Source organism: Aptenodytes forsteri, unplaced genomic scaffold (genome assembly GCF_000699145.1).
Source record: "Aptenodytes forsteri isolate BGI_AS27 unplaced genomic scaffold, ASM69914v1 Scaffold108, whole genome shotgun sequence".
Lineage (NCBI taxonomy): Eukaryota > Metazoa > Chordata > Aves > Sphenisciformes > Spheniscidae > Aptenodytes > Aptenodytes forsteri.
In genome coordinates, this window is record NW_008794448.1 from 3990061 (window position 1) to 4007304 (window position 17244).

General features: G+C 35.4%; 1 protein-coding gene across 1 annotated transcript in view; it reads left to right on the forward strand.

The window, feature by feature from the left end:
* Nucleotides 1-17244, forward strand: part of SCFD1 (sec1 family domain containing 1) — a 51158-nt gene continuing 33914 nt past the window's right edge. Inside the window, exons 1-11 of the mRNA XM_009290352.1 lie at nucleotides 1-68; nucleotides 936-1024; nucleotides 2051-2141; nucleotides 2978-3100; nucleotides 4325-4412; nucleotides 8502-8591; nucleotides 9786-9841; nucleotides 10833-10918; nucleotides 12730-12829; nucleotides 16216-16355; nucleotides 16781-16871. Of these exons, the coding sequence (XP_009288627.1) occupies nucleotides 12-68; nucleotides 936-1024; nucleotides 2051-2141; nucleotides 2978-3100; nucleotides 4325-4412; nucleotides 8502-8591; nucleotides 9786-9841; nucleotides 10833-10918; nucleotides 12730-12829; nucleotides 16216-16355; nucleotides 16781-16871 (1011 nt within the window). The 5' untranslated portion in view covers nucleotides 1-11. The remainder of the gene's footprint in view (nucleotides 69-935; nucleotides 1025-2050; nucleotides 2142-2977; nucleotides 3101-4324; nucleotides 4413-8501; nucleotides 8592-9785; nucleotides 9842-10832; nucleotides 10919-12729; nucleotides 12830-16215; nucleotides 16356-16780; nucleotides 16872-17244) is intronic.

Here is a 17244-nt window from a genome sequence, read left to right on the forward strand (position 1 = left end):
CTTTGAAACGTATGCTGAACTTCAATGTTCCTCCTGTTAAAAACAGCACAGGAGAACCGGTATGGAAGGTAAGAACTATTTGAACAGGAATAGAAGAATTTTATAGTGTTCAAAAAAGTTCAGATTTTCAAATTTTAACTAACTCGAGTATCTTCTCTATGTTCTTAACTTGTACAAAATGGTTGTTATGTGTGTTATGAATATACAGAATTGAATATCAGAATTCCTGAGCAGAATACATATTTGAGATATTGGCTGCTTGAAGACCCAATGACTGATTCTTTAGGCAATATTTTAATGAGCAACTGAGGAGGACATTTTTGAAATATACTTAGGTCTCATTGATAACTGTTGGCGGAAACTTACATGATACCTTACAGGTGAACTCACAGAGTCAGAAAGAAGCCCATAGAAAGGGAAGAACTATTAATAGCCTTAAGTTTAGGACAACTGAGCTCAAGCTACCTTTATTAGCTTTAAAAAGTAAGTAATTTGTGAGAAGTTTTTGCTACTACAAAGCATATATACTGTCTCTTCATCCATCCTGTTGTCTTTTTTTTTTTTTGCTAGTTCCTTTTTTCCCCGCTCTGCTTCTCCTTTTGTTTCCTCCCAAATGCAGTCAGAGAAATTCTGCACTTACAATAACAAATTTCTGACAGCAGATTCTTGTTTGACTGATGCTTTTCAGGATATGGAAATAATGAATTTATTTCCCTTTGTCATTGAGTTTCTTTTCTTTTCTTTTTTTTTTGTATTAGTAAGCACAAATGGAAGCCCATGACAAATTAATGATGTATTATAAATTGGTAAATGTTTAGCACTTTTCAGGCTAGGACAGTAGTTCCTTAAACCTGAATTCATATATCCACTGTATCCTGTATTCTACAGTATCCACTTTTTACACCACTTTGTAAAAAGATGTGTATCTATTTCAGGTTCTCATTTATGACAGATTTGGCCAAGATATAATCTCACCTTTGCTGTCAGTGAAAGAGCTGAGAGATATGGGGATCACTTTGCATCTGTAAGTAAAAAAAATCGGGGTTTTTTGGGTGGTTTTTGGGGGGACCCTTTATTTAATATTCCCCCAAAATCACAAACAAAACATTGAAAATCATTTGATGAATAACCACTAAAATAAAGATTATACCCTGACTTGTTTCTAAAATCAGGTGGTATTATTCAGAATTAGGGAGTGGAAAGGTCATTCCAAACACTATTCAGTAGGATTTCTTACTAAGTAGAGGAGGCCCCTGCTCAGAAATAAGAATTATCCAATGGGTGTTTTGGGGAGTCTGTCTGTACAATTCCCTCTGTATTCATATATCTTAAAATTATTTTGGCACAAACTGTTTCATGGGACTGTGCATATTTTCTGCTTGTCTTTTTGTACATAGATTTTAATTGTCCTTGTCAAAGATATGGAATCTTTAAGTATTATTTTAAGAGATTTCCATTTCTCTTTCTCCAGATTACATTTATTTAGTTCATTGTCATTCCTTAGCTGTGGTAATAGTCATGGAGGATCTTTGAAGATACTTTTTTTTTTCAAAAGTTTATTAAGTTTTACTAAGTGAAGGCTAGAAATGGAAACACAGTTTAACATGTTGACATATCAGCAGAAATGTGAGAGAAACGTGTAAGCACCTTGCCTGTCTTTGTTTTAATGAGCAGGAAAGGCAAGTTTAATAGTCTGAGATACGCAGGTTTTTTGTTATCATGTCAACAATTAATAATTAGTATATGAACTTTGTGGATGCAGTATTTTACCTTCCTCTGAACATATTAATCTATTTTTGAAGATTTGCGAAGCCTTTTCTCAAGCTTTGAATAAACTTCGGAGACCTCTATTAATATATTCAGCCAAAAATTATACAAATACGATTTTGCTATTTTTTCATGTTTTGTTCTTGCTAAAATCTAGCTAAATATAGGGAGAAGCTGTAGGAAATTAAATGTGTCTGTATAAATAAATAATTTCTTTAACTTTTATAATTTTACACAAATCCGAGGAGGAACACATTAGAGAAGTGTTTTTTCTTCCTTTCAGGCTTTTGCATTCAGATCGCGATGCCATTCCAGATGTTCCGGCTGTTTACTTTGTAATGCCAACAGAAGAAAATATTGACAGAATGTGCCAGGTAACTTGCATGCTTAATGTTTCAAATGAGTGGACGCAACAGAGGTAGAGTGTGTGAAGTAATCCTGCACTCACCTGAGTGTGACCGTTCTATATCTAGTTCTTGTGCGTGTCTGAACACCTTTGCTTGCATTTTTTATATATTAGCACATATTTGTCATAAAAATATTATCCCAAGTTTTTACATGCAAAACTTCAATTTCCCAGAAAGTGGAAGGGTAAATATGTCTCCTGTGTTTCGGAGAGAGAGTTTTGGGGAGTGAAAAGACAAGAGGCAGTGGGCAGAAATCGAAATATAGGCAATTCCATTTAAACATAAGAAAAAAATATTTTAATGAGGGTGGCTGAATGCTGGAACAGATTGCCTGGAGAGTTTGTGGAGTCTCTATCCTTGGAGATGTTCAAAACTCGGCTGGACACAATCCTGAACCACCTGCTGTATTTGACTCTGCTTTGAGCAGGGGGGTTGAACTAGGCTAACCTCAGTTTTTCACATTCTCTGGGATGAATTGGTGGAAGGTTGACATCTTCACCAAAGGAAGAAAGAAGAGCAAAGGGTACTTCTGGTCAGTGGAGGTGTGGAGTAGTAGTTGCTATCTGGTAGCTTAAATTTCATTTCCTGGTTTTTGCAGTTCTGTGTTAGGTTAGTTATATCTAGTTACGTAGTGAAAACACTGCGTACAGAGCTGTATGAACAGACAGCTAAGCACTTCCAAAAATTTCGTTTGACTGTGGATATTTGGAACGTCACATAGTAAAACTAAGAATGTTTTTTAATTAGTCAGAAATATATTAGTACTTATTCAGGAAAAAGGTTGTGGTTTTTCTTCCTTTTAGGACCTTCGAAACCAGCTTTATGAATCTTATTATTTAAACTTTATTTCTGCCATTTCGAGAAGTAAACTGGAAGATATTGCAAATGCTGCCATAGGTGCTAATGCAGTAACTCAAGTGGCTAAGGTAAGAAAATCCCCCAGTCTCTAATGTTAAAGATACTGCCATTGCAGGTGTTATTGCATTCTTACGTGGCCACTTCAGTGCCATACACAGCTTTTCTGACTGAAATACGAACAAAATAAATGTTTAGCTAGATTCAATGTCAGGCATAGATTTACTGGGGGGAAAAAAGGGAATCTACGGTCATCTCAGTAATGCAGCTTAGTACTATACTTCAGCTTAGTAAAAAGTCCAAGTGCTGCAAGACCTTTGTGCTAAATGATAAGAGGGGAAATACAGTGGTTTCAGAGTATTCCCGATCTCATCAGCTCAATGAGTACATCCAGTGCATATATAACGGGGTGGGGGTTTTAGCTCCTAAATACACAAAAAGTGCAGTATGAGTGCAGTTGTCATTTTAAATAGGCAGTGTACTGCAGAGGTGGATGTTTCATACATACACAGATATTCAGTACACTCCTATACCTTTATGATATAAAGGCAGGTGTCAGATAAGTACCCTCTTATTTTTGTTGAATGCCTGTACCAAAACCTGTACATTATTAACTAATTATTTTCATATATACTTAAATACATTCACTTTTTCTCACTACTGTTAGGGCATACTACTGGCATGAGAGAAAGAAACTGTTGTGAAATGAAATGAAAACTAGTAGTATTGTTTAAGCCTTAGGTCTTCAGCAGGAGTAAATTGGTGTAGCACTGTGAACTAACTTTCTTAAATCTATTTTTCTGTTGTGATGTCCCATTAACAGTTTACATTATAGAGGTTAATTTTTTTTCCTGAATGTACAGGTATATTACCAAAGAATGAGAATTTGTGAGCTATAATCTCTCATTGTGTAGATACTGCCCTTTTTCCTCTCTCCTGCCTGAGAGCTCAGCACTGTTTATGTTGTAGACCTTCATATTAATAAAAAATAAACCTATAATATTATAATATCCTCCATATGTTTTTTTTCAGTGATGAGTGGCTACTAAAAATTTGTCTGTCCACAGAAATACTTGAAGTTGGACTGTTTTGTTTTAGCACTTTTCAGGTGCTCTAATGTTTTGTGTTATCACTCAATCCTTGCACAGGCTTTTTATTTGATAGATTGTATCTTGCATTTCTTTCTTTTAATAGGTAGTTCTGTAAAAGGTTCAAAAAGAAGTAGCAATAAATCACAGGTAGTTTTTTTTATGCTTCATTCTGGACTGTTCTGACCGTTATTCCTTGATTTCTAGGTGTTTGATCAATATCTTAATTTTATTACTTTAGAAGATGACATGTTTGTATTGTGTAACCAAAACAAAGAACTTGTTTCATATCGTGGTAAGTAAAATTTGTATAAAAATTATACTGGAATGGCCAAGGTTGAAATTTACTTTTGAAGTTGTAGCTAATACAAGCAATGATTTTATTTTGCTTTGGTCTGCTCAGAATTCAGGATAATCTGTTAGATGTGTAGTTTAAAGTCATGAAGGAAGCAGTTCTTAGATATTAGTTTCAGCATCTTTACTACATGGCTATTGTAATACTGAAAAATAATTACGTATTTTTAAATTACATTTAGTAAAGCAAAACTGCAGTATAGACATATATGGATAGTAGGGCTTTTTGTACATGGAATAATATAGGAAAAAATTCATGTTGTTTACACACGTAGATAGTAGACACTGGGTGGCTGCTGCTGTGTTTAGGCACCACTTCTGCAGTTCTTAAGGAATTAAGTATTTTGTTTCTGTGTGAATGGTCAGTTGGAAAGTTACTGTAAGGAATGCAAAGCAAGAAAGATGGCTTTAGCTGATAAGAGTTTCTTGTAGCTTCTAGACAGTGACCAGTCGGTACCTGCTTTTCTCATTCAAGACATGAACACGTGGGGGTGTGTAAGGGGAGACGATTAGAATCAGGGGCTGGAGTAGCACAGGGAAGAATCTGGGAAAGGGCATTTTAGAAAGTAAGAAATGCTGATTGCTTCTGCAAGCATGTGAGCCAAGCATGTCAGCTTCTTTGTAAAGTCTCAGAGTTGCAAGTGAAGTCAGCCTCATGGAACTCTTTTTTTTCTTTTCTTGGGACTTCTGTTGGACCTGTTTTGGAACCTAGCAGGAAAACCAAGTGGCTGCCTTAGGTCAGTTACCTCTACAGCTATAGTGCTATGGCAGCTCAAGTCAACATGTATACTAGTTGTCATAATTGTCCACATGGTTTTCCTTCCTCCTTTGATCTGATTTTTGTGCTCCCCTGACCCATTCAATATGCTAAATCAACAGAGAACTATCACTCTACCTCTCTGCCCCTCTTACTCAAATGGCTAGCTATTACAGGGTGGGCTGTCCTGCTGCCCCTGCTGTAGCTTCCCTCATCTTCTCCTTTTACGTCAGAACCAGTAATCTTGGAGTTGCAGAGTGTTTGTTCAGTTGACTCGTTCCATAGAAAATACCATTAGAAAATAGAAGTGTGTAAGTCAGAGGCAAGATAGCCCTTTTTTAGCAGCAGCTCCTCATTACTTTAGTGTAGCCACAGTGTCTACACACAGTGTCACACAGTTAATTCCTGATTTATTTGGATGCACAGAATACTCACTAGTGACCAGGTAGAGATGAGAAGTCTCCATATGCCTAACATTTAGCAGTGAAATTTTTCTCCTCTCTTGCCCAATTTCCAAAGTCGTTACCTTTCTTTAAAACCAGATCCATAATACTGAGTTCTGTCTCACACTGGGGATTGATTCCATTGTCAGAATGAAGGGCATTTTTGTTTGAAAAGTACTTTTTTTTTTTCCTAGTAAAACCTGCTGTTAAGAGTTTTAGTAGTAATTGTTTTGTGATGTGTTTGTGTGTATGTAAAGATACTTGACAGGCTCTCATAAGATTCCTAGCTAACAAGGAATTTGGATTTAAATGACTGTAAATGTTTTGCACCCATCAGTTTCTACGTTGTTTGTTTTCCTCTCTTGGGCTGCTGAAATTTGCCACACAACACGCGGTTTCACACTATGTTTAAACCAATCTAGAAGTGGGCTGTTTCCAAAAGCCGATCGAACGGAAATCTAATCTCCCATAGAGAGTGATTAGTTTTCCATTAAAGCACTGAGCCGATCCATCTCGCTGTGTGAGTTCTAGATCTGACACAGACAGGCGGTAGGAGTGCAGGGGCGAAGAAGTGGTCTTTTTTGCCTTTGGAGAGTAACCCTAGCAGGAAACTGTCAGTTTGTGTATAGTTTCATAATCTACATAAGTCAATGTAATTCTGATGGTGATGAAAGACGGCTGCTCTTCTTGCAGCAGCACTGCCATGTGTGGCCACGCATGTAGCTGAATGGGTGAACTAAGAACAAATACAACAAAAAAGGTTAATTTTCAGTTTCCTGGTTTCGTGGCTGTATGACTGCATTTACAGAGAGGTAATGTCAGGACAAATAAGCATGATAAAGTTTTTCAGTTATGTAAAAGGCTTTCACAGACAGAAAGGAGATAACACATTCTCTCTGTCCGCGTAGTAATGGACAAGAAGTGATGCGCTTAAATTGCAACAAGAAAGTTTCTGGTCAGATATTAGGAGCACTTTCTAACATCAAAGGCAGTGAAATACTAGAATAGATTACCAATAAACATTATGGTATTTTCATGACTAGGAGGCTTTGGGAATTGGTTTAGACACAGAAATAACACAGGTTTAACTCATCTTTGGGCAAGAGGACTGACTAGATAATCCCTCAGGTTCCCTCCCTTTCGTTTTGTTTTTCTACAACTGTGTAGAAGGAAGAGCAAATGGGTAATATTGATATGAAGTTGATGTTCCTGGCATCCTGTTCGATGCTGTTTGAATGCTTCTTTACCAAATTTGGATCAATGTTGTAAAACAACAAGAAAATGTAGGAGATCTAAGCTTACTTTTCTGTAATAGATGCATCCCCAATAAGCTTGTTACAGTGGAGAGAGAGGAATATATAGAAAACATGATAGAACATTTTACTGAAAGATTATTAATGGAGTTTCTCAAAGGTTCACCTAAGAAGCAGTAATATCGAATATTTGTGTCGATTGCTATGGTACAAATAAAAGGAATGTGCTCATAAAATGCGCATGTTACACTGCACTGACAGTATGCAGATTACTGGAAGATCATAAGTGAGTACCTTAAACATAGTAATAGCGAGGGAATTAAATTCTAGAATTGAGAAAGGCAAGGGGGTAAAAATAGGATTATTTCCCCCCTGTAAACTGGGAGACCGTTAGTTACAGTATGCATTACTGGAAGATCATAAGTGAGTACCTTAAACATAGTAATAGCGAGGGAATTAAATTCTAAAATTGAGAAAGGCAAGGGGGTAAAAATAGGATTATTTCCCCCCTGTAAGCTGGGCATAATAAAAAAAAAAGCTGAGGGGGGCGCTTCTATTGCTGCTGTTATCCTAGCAGCCTAGTAAAAAGTTTGACTTACTAAGTATAGCTGCTGATAGAAATTGCTAATATAATCCATCTCTCTAAAGTTCTTAGAGGACAAAAGCTGGGGGAAAAAAACACCTTTAAAGTTAAAAAATTATTATTATGGCTGGCTGTGCATAAATTTGGGATAGAAGGCTTATTAATGTTCAGAGTTTTTTGAAGTTCGTTTTTGAAGAAAGAGTATAAGACAGGTAATTATGTGAGAAATCTTTAAAGGTAAAATAAAACAAAGGAGGATGGGTTTTATGGCATGATTCCTGAGGTAGTGCTTGACTTGAGACCTGTGCTAAGATTAGGTTTGATGTTACTGTTCGCTATTATATTCTTGTCAGTGTTAATTATTTAATAGAAATGTTGCTATATGTCTCTTGTTCTGACCTAAATATGTGAGTAAAATCTTTCTATCTGTAGTGTGAAATGTTTTAGAACTTGGGAATTATCCCTAACCTAGAGACTGACAGTAAATCTATTAAAAAAAGAAAAAAGAAAAGGAATCTCCATTACAAGCAGTGGGATTTAGAATCTTTAAATATAGATAACTGCATACTGTAATTCTCTTTAAATTGCACAAGTGATTCTTGAGGATTTTATATCTGAAAAATGCTTTCCAAGTGGATGGCCATTTCTGTTCCGTAACGTGGTTTTCTGGGAGTTTTTTAGTAATGCAATACTAACGCAATCCAGAAGTTACAGTATGCATTGTCAGAGATAGTTGGAAAAGATTGTTAGTGTTTGACCTTATACAGTGAGCAATAATTAAGTTCTCCCAATTTTTTGCTCAAAAAAAAGCAAAAAAAAAAAAAAAGCAAAAAAATTAATGGATATGCTAAGAGGGGCATTTCACAATTTAATCTCTTCTGCAACAAAAGCTGTTGGCTGTTAACAGCCATTAGGTAAGAAGAGGATGGCGCTCTCAGTATTAAAGTGGCATAAACTTTAACCCTATTCTTAACTCTTTTCCACACTGTTTTAGCCATTAACCGACCAGACATAACGGACACAGAAATGGAAACTATAATGGACACTATTGTTGATAGTCTCTTCTGTTTTTTTGTTACACTTGGTAAGTTGTCAAATTCTAGCATATTTTCCATATGTTTTCCTTTTAAAAAAGATCCATGTTCAATGAGATACCTAGAAGTTTAGCGATTTTGTGTAGCAAATTAAAGGCAGAATTAGATCTGTGACAGAAATCTTAATAGTTCACAGGGTGGGTTAATGATCTTGCTCAAATTATTGCTATACTTCACTGCAAAAGATAATAAAGGCTGTCCTACGTGGGAGTTGAGTCTTAGTCTTCAGTATCAATGGGAGAAGAATACTGAAATGCAAAGGTTTGGATTTACTGTTTTTACAAAATCCTAGTTTTCAATGAAGATCAATAGTGCTTTGAGTTTGGATTTGTAGCTCAAAAAAAAAAAAAACCCACACAGAAAAAGAAGAAAAAAAACCCCCTCACACAAACCCTGCAAAGATCTAACTGAAGTAACTCCAGGAATAGGAAGCTATTTTAAATTTACTTATTTTATTTGTGAGTTTTCTTGATGCTTAGCTCATACATTTTTCATAGTGATGGCATTTAATCAAAGTTCTCACTGAAATCAGGCAGTCTGAGATAGCATTCGTATAAGGGGAGCTGGGGATCGCTATGGGGCAGTCTGTTCAAGAGAGATTCCCTTCGACCTACTGAGTTCTGTCAAGTGTTAGCATGATACAAATTAAATTTCTTTTACTCAGTCACTTAAACTGTTATGGTATTGGAATTTTCGTATTTATATAGAAAAGTGAGAAACAGTAGCTAAAGATTATGAAACCTGAAAGCCAATGGAAAATGTGCTTTTGAAAGTAACATTACCCTGCAGTGAGTTGTAACTGATACATTGTGGTGGTGGTGTTATAGTACTTATTATTACCATTTTCAAGGGACTTCTAACATTTTGAAACTAAGTTTTAATATTTCTATATGAGATAGTTTGTCACCTCCACAGTACATTAGCTATCTTTCTAGTGTACACTATACTTCTCATAAATTCCTGTATGAGGTATTCACTTACTTTTGTAAAACTTTATTTAATATTTCTATATAGTATTTTGTTTCACAGATAAAGACTGCAAGAGACAAATTTAATATAAGTTTGTATTGTCCACTTGAAAAATTTCATCTCAGAATGTTACTGAAAACTTGTTTTATGAAAAGTACACTAACTTATAATCTGAAAATTATAATGCAAGTAGAAGTCAATATATCTTTTATTAGGAGCTATTCCTATAATCAGATGCTCAAGAGGAACTGCAGCTGAAATGGTGGCAGTGGTAAGAAACTATTTTCTAAACAAGTATCATTGTTTTAAAACTTTCCTAACAGCTTGTTTACTTTTCTCAATACTAGGCAGAGATTTAGAGTCATTGTATACTTTTCCTTATGAAGGAAATAAGACTGGAAAGGAGACAGACCAGTTTTCCTTTCTGATTTCAGTTCCATGGAACTCATCTGTGGAAATTGTAATATTATGGAATCAGCTGATGAGAAACTTGAACATGCATAATCATTCCTAATCTAGAGTTTATCGATTTTCTGGCAGATATTATAATTACAACCATTAAGCTATATCTACACAGTTTAAAAAGTGGCTGTCTGGCCTGGGTTTTTCTGTGTGTCTTAGTAAGAAATTTTTATCTATATGATTGGGAAACCCCATAAGTACAAGACGTTTTTACTATATCAAACTAAACTGACATTGAACTTGATCATCAAGTAGGGATGAAATTACCAAACTAAATCACAATTAAAAATCTCTACAGCACTGTCTTTATTAGGAGTCACGGTGCTTCATTTCTTCCGTCTTCCTCACATCATTCTTTGTTAGTGAAGCCTTAATACTGATTAAATCTAAGCATTCAGTGTGCATGCATTCATAGAGGGTAATCTCATTTTTATGAAACACTTAGTGTGGCAGTGTCTGACAGCCCAATTTGCTGCTTCTGCTGTGGTTCCTTCTTGGTGCCTCCTACTGGTATTTTCTATTTGCATGTTTAGCGAGAGGGTGCTAATTGCCTGGGAGGAGATTAGTGGGCATAAAGGAAACATCTTCTATGTAGTCCTGGATATAGATATAAATGCTGGAGGGAGAAAATAGAAAGAAGAGATTTCTTACTTTCCCGTGTGCAGTGGACCTAGACTCCCTGCAGCTAAGACATTTATAAACTACAAAACCAGCGCAATAAATCTTTAAATGTTGATGATATAAAGAGGTTAGGAAACCATTAGTTTGTTAAACACTGTTTTGTTTTTTTCCCCTTTCAGAAATTAGATAAGAAGCTCAGAGAGAATCTAAGGGATGCCAGAAACAGCCTTTTTACAGGTGACACACTTGGAGCTGGCCAGTTCAGGTATGGTGTTAGTAAATAACTATGTATTTTTATTTTTCATATTTCAGTTATCTGAAATATGTCATTAGGATAGTCACCACTGTAGTGAAAACTGTATTTACAAGAATTTGGTTCAAATTCTATATTAAAAGAATTTGTATACTCTTAAGGGAGTTTTCCAATCTCTTAGCATAACTGGTTTGAAAACTTTTATAGCTAATAAGTGTGCAGTCCTAGGACAGTGAGGCAAAAATCATTTAATGAAACAGGTAATTTTGTTCAACCTCTAAACGCAGCGAGAACCAAGCTCCTGCAAATACACTCAATTTACAGGACCACGATACTCAGTTGGATGTCTGAACATATCTGTTAGCAACCTTTAGTCCATTAAAAAGAAAGAAATACCCGTTTTCTCACTTGTAAGCACTGTTATCAGTTGTAGTTATGTCAAAAGCAAGTGTTTCTCATCTGATCCCTATATCTACCAGAGGAGAACTGCTTAAGGACTACCGCTTGGATAATTAGATCGTTAAGGACTGTTAAGTCATGACCATTTGAATCCTTTGAGGGGGAAGAGGGGTGAGAAAAGACATTGTGGATGCTTGCCTCCCATGTATACCGTTGCCCCCAGATAGTTGAATACTCCACAGGCTGCCTTAGGAAAGCGTATTACAGGAGTTTACACTGTACATGAAAAGGTAGGAGATGTGTTGGGAAGACTGTAGCTGAAGGTAACGGTTGTGATCTCTTAACTGGATATAAAATAGTCATCATATTTTTATCTCAAATTAAGAGCAGAACTTGGATAAAAGATGCAAAAAACATCAGGGGTGGCAAAATGGAATGAGACTGAAAGGTATTAGGGGAGAGAATAGCTGTGAAATACCAGTTCCTTCATTTTCATGGGAACTGAATTGTAACCACTGTTCTTTCAGAGGGGTGGCTTGTTTTCCTGATAGTATAGCATCATTACCCTCAGAAAATCAAAATGCAAGGAAAGGGAAACATGGGAACCTTTAACCGGTTAAATGGCTTCAGATCTTTAGTTTGGTTTTTCAGAATCAGGTGACTAAGGCTCTTGAGATTATATATCTACGTGAAAATATGTGCTGCAAGGAAATCCAGAGCATGGAATTAACATGCTTTTACTCTGTTCAAATACACTGTAATTTAGCCATCACATTTACTGTAGGGTTAATGTGCTGAAGGGAAATGGTTGCAATAATGTTCTGTCAATTCACAGCCTTCCTGTCTTCACTACAAATTTTTCATGTAGCCATAACCCAAGACATTTAGGCATGTCTGCATTCTTTTTCCACAAAATTGAGTATTGACGGAATTACCACAATGCATCTCAGGAGTTCATCGTTTTTTCTGTATGGAATTCATATGCAAGCAAAGAGAAAAATGAAATGAAAAACCCTTGAGAGAGATATTTTATATTTGAGGTTAATGATGGGGATTAAGGTTGAATATTACCCACTCAAACAGTTGTTTGGAACTCAAATGTGTATCCACACAAAGAGGTATTAGTTAGTACCTAAAAGGCTAGTTACTGTTTAGTGTTTTGACTTCTGCTCAATATTTATGCATTGGTAATTTCACTTAGTACAAAATAAAATAATCTTTTTATCATTACTAAGACAGGGATTCATGGAATTTCTGGCAGTGATCAGCCCCAGATGCTTTGGGGAAGGCTGGAGGAACTCTGCAGTAGGCAGTTTGGCTTTTAACTTGAAATATGATGGAGAAGGTGGCTGATATCACTCAGGATGTTACTGGGGTGTTGTAAACATGTTTAAAGAAGTACTAATACAGTGTCATCTTTTCAGCTTCCAAAGGCCCCTATTAGTCCTTGTTGACAGAAACATAGATTTAGCAACTCCTCTACATCATACTTGGACATACCAAGCTTTAGTGCATGATGTTCTGGTAAGAATAAATCTGATTTTGTTACCAAAACTATTTTTTCACTCGGTTTGTTATTAAACTTAATACCAGATTCTCTCTTAATCCAAAAATCTGTTTTGTTTGTTTTATTTGGAAGTTGTTTAGTAAACAACAACTTGGAATATTTTCTCTAGAAGGTTTATTTAGCAATAACTTCTAAAATGGTTAAAAAGTTGAAATCCTGATATCATCAAAAGATAGGTAATTCAGCAATCCTAGCTTTTTCTTCAGTAGTTCATGATCTTTTATGTTATGTAAATGCCCAACTCAATTAAGTGCCATTCAGTTTTGAAAAATAAATGCTTTTAATGAGTTTTTAAACCAATTCTAAGTATGTTTGAATTTTTAAAAATACCTATTTCTGTTTTTCTCCACAAGGTGGTGTAGGTGTTCAATATAGAGATACCAAGTGGTATATGACCCTACTGTGAGGAATCTAAAATAGATTTTTTAATAATTTTTTGCAAATTCAGATAGCCTTAAACCACTTTCATTTCCTCAAGTTTATTTTATAAAACCAGTAGTAGAAATGTACTTGAATGAAAGCAAATACTATTTACCGAAGATTTATGCATTTTGTATATAGTTACGGCCTAAATAATGAAAGATAATATGAGTAAGAATAATACTATCTGGAGGCTTTTTTATACTGTAGAGTTAGTCATGCAAATCATTTCAATATCTGGCTTTGAGAAGTATTTTGTTTTTATTATTGAGACTGTTAGAGGGATATGTAAAATATGCACGTGCACATGTGTGTTTCTATACAAAGTTGGTTGTGAACTGTATAGTCATACATACAGTGTTCTCCAGAAACTTGCATTGCTACAATGAAAATATTTTAGCACTAATGGGATGTTTTAGGACACTTTTAAATTCTATTTTATGTAATTCATTCCTTATGAAAAGTCCCTTCCTCTTAAACTTAAGGCTGCTTTTTACAAATAAACAATTTTTGGCCTGGTTTCTTTAGGAAAGGCATATATGAAAATAACACAGTTTGCACTATTTTCTCCAATAACTGTTGAACTGGCTAGAGACTTGCAAATAGAAGTACTGAATTTCTACAGGTTTCTTTTGAAAATCAGTGAAAGTAGGGGATGGAAACCCAAATTAGAATTTTTACAGGTGTAAATGCTATTGCACAAGGCTTACACTTATTTCGGTTTGTTACCTGCCAACCATTTAATCAGCAAATGCTCATTTACTAGATAGTAAAACCATGCAAAGCTCCATGTACTTGCCTCCTACTCAGCTGCTAGGTAGAGAAGGTAGTATCAGGTGGCCTCAGGCATGTGTTGGGGTAGGACTTTGGTGCATCAAGATGCAGAGGGATCAAAGATGTAGTGGAAGCTGAGGACAACTAGTGCTGCAAGTAAGGAGGGATATTAGAATAACACTAGAAGAATGATTTGAGGATCATTGGATATTTATCTGTACTGCATCAGATTTCAGTAGTTTCTCTGGAACAACTTGTTAAATGTTGCATGTTGCATCTAATTTTTGACTGAGTTGATAGGATTATGAATTTGTCTAGTGAAATTGTAACCAAGTGGCCTGTGATTCCATGTCAAGGGCAAAAGTTTAATTTCAAAACCAGTCATGTTACTCACCTTAAAGGCAAGCCTGCCAGGTTCTTTACATACTGAGCATAATATTTCATGAAATAACCACAGTAGCCTTTTAAAAGGCCATAAATTTTAACTGTGAAAGTGTTACCAAGGTGATGATTACGTAAACTGTACTTTCAAATGAATTTTCATTTAAGCTCTCAGTTACAACAGTTCAGGAGTTCTGTGGGGTGTTGAACTAAATGCTAACCCAGCCACAAAGTTGTGTGCTGCATCCGTTTAGATTATAATGGTGGTGTTTCTACACATAAACAGGCTTGTATGAAGAGATTCCCATTTCTGAATAAAAAACCTTTCAGGATCGGATACAGAAAAATGGGAGGCATGGATAGAAAGCCTTATAAAGACAAAATGGGGAGGTGAAAGGAGGAACACTAATCAGTAAGAATCATTTTGGTAAAACGCCTTGTAAATGCCAAAACTAACTTGGAAACTCAGGTCACTGGTGAGTTAAATTGAGCCAAAACATAGATCTCCATTAAAAATTACAGCTGAATTTGCAATCAAATGATTTTTTTTTTTCCCTTAAAGTTTTTATCAAACATATGTACTTGAAAAATACCTTTTTTTTGCTGAAACATTAAACACGTCTTGTAAGATGAGGCTTGTGCTCACTGACTGCATGTGCTTCCTTTGAGTAGCTACTTAGTTTTGTTTCTATTCTGGCATGGATCATTTATAGCATTTCATTTTCAGTGTGAACTCTGCCAAGGGATAACTAGAAACATTTTAAAATCTTGACAGTTTCACTTACAGTGATGTAGTTCTGTATCCTGTAATGAACATAATAAAGTGGAGTTTTATTTCTGGAAAAAATACGTATTCTGAAAGATTCATGGCAGATTCTGTATAGTTGAAGATTTGACTCTATCACTATTTGCCAAGCAAAGAACACCTTTGAAATTTTAAATGTTCTTGAAAAGGGTTAGAATAAAGTCAGCAAGTGGAGTACTTGTTAATCTTTGTTGAAAACAAGAGGGAATATGTATGCTGCAGAAAATATAGAGCTCTCCTTGTCAAAAATAATGGGGGCAGGAACCAGAAGACATACAGGGAGCAGTGTGCTGACATATTATGTGAGCATAACTGTGTCATCTAGCAAAAAGATGTAGTTTCTAGGTTCATGCATCTGTGGAAGAAGAAAAGCTATATGGAGAAATAGCAGCTTTGTTGCAAACTGTTGCTTTATCATGCGCTCACTATTTCACTAGTGTTTAAAAAAAATAGGAAAAGAGCTATGAAGGTATATTCCTGGATATTCCTGTTGCTGATGTCATGAGCTTCTTTGCGGCTTTGATACATTTGCTGTAGTTGTGTAAGTGAAATTCAGCCTTAAAAACATTTTTTGTCTGCAACACAGAAAATTCTGTTACTTTAAAGTTTTGGTCAGTTGTTATAGCTCAGTTATTGCTAAATGATTTATTTTCCGTACAGAAAACAGTGTTCAGAGTTCAGTGTCAGAAGATTGCTTGCGAGACAATCAGATGTCTTTGCTTAACATTTGTTGCTTTGGTTGGTGTTTTTTCAGTAAGTGTGAGTAATTTTGGAGTTCTTACATTGCTGCTGTTGTTATCTAGTTTGTTAGTAAACCGATTCCTGCCCTCCTATGAAATTCTGATAAATAGCTGTGTTAATATTTTTTTAGAAAATATTCTAGAAGATAATTGGTTGAGTATAAAAGACTGATTAAAGAATTAAAAACTGTCAAATATTTACATAAGATTCCTCTTTTTTTAGGATTTCCATTTGAATAGAGTTAACTTGGAAGAATCAACAGGAATGGAAAGTTCTCCAGCAGGTGCTAGACCTAAGAAAAAAAATAAGAAGTCCTATGATTTAACTGCATCTGATAAATTCTGGCAAAAGCATAAGGGCAGGTAAGCTGTATAGGTGCAGAGTTTATATTCATTTAGTTAATATAAATTCTATAAATTCTTCATATTTTGGTAGTTCTATTTTTAAGCTTCTTTGAAAATATTTTTGAAGTTTGGGGGTATTTTTAAGGAATGATCATTGTCAATATTCATTGTCCATATTAATTGTGTATTAGCTATTTTGTTATAGAGCACAAAATTGTTCTTATCAAAATGATATAAAAATATTGAAAGCAGTGAATATATCTTAGAAAGTTTAAGTAAACCTACAGTAAGATGTCATTATTTTCACTGATTTGATACTGCTGCATGATTTGTGTGTTGATATTTCTGAAAACATTTCATGGTCATCTTGATCATGCAACCTGTCTGGTTCTCGTGTTTCAATTTGTTGATTTAACTGAGCCTAATGCAGAGTATTGCATTAGTCCTTTCCCAGAGGTAGCTGAGTCTGTTCAGCAAGAACTGGAATCCTACAGAGCCCAAGAAGATGAAGTCAAAAGACTTAAAAGTATCATGGTAAGTTTTATCACCTATATGTGCTTTCTGTAAAGCATAATAGGACTTGTAGAGATGCTTAGCCCACTCCATCGCCCCCCCCCCCCCCCACATCCCTAACCATCCACCCACTCTGATACCCCCCCCCCCCCAAATTATCAGCACATGCAGAAATTTAGGCATAATACAATCTTAAAAGTAGGACTAGAAGTACCGTATTTCATGAAAAGGTTCAATTTCTTGCATTTATTGGCATTACATTTATGTAATTCCCGTAATAACTGTAAAAACACAATCCAGACATTAATACCATTATGAGAAAATAGGTTCTAAATGTACTGACTGTATTTGCATGTGTGATCTTTGTAATTGTTATGACTACTTTTATTCCTCT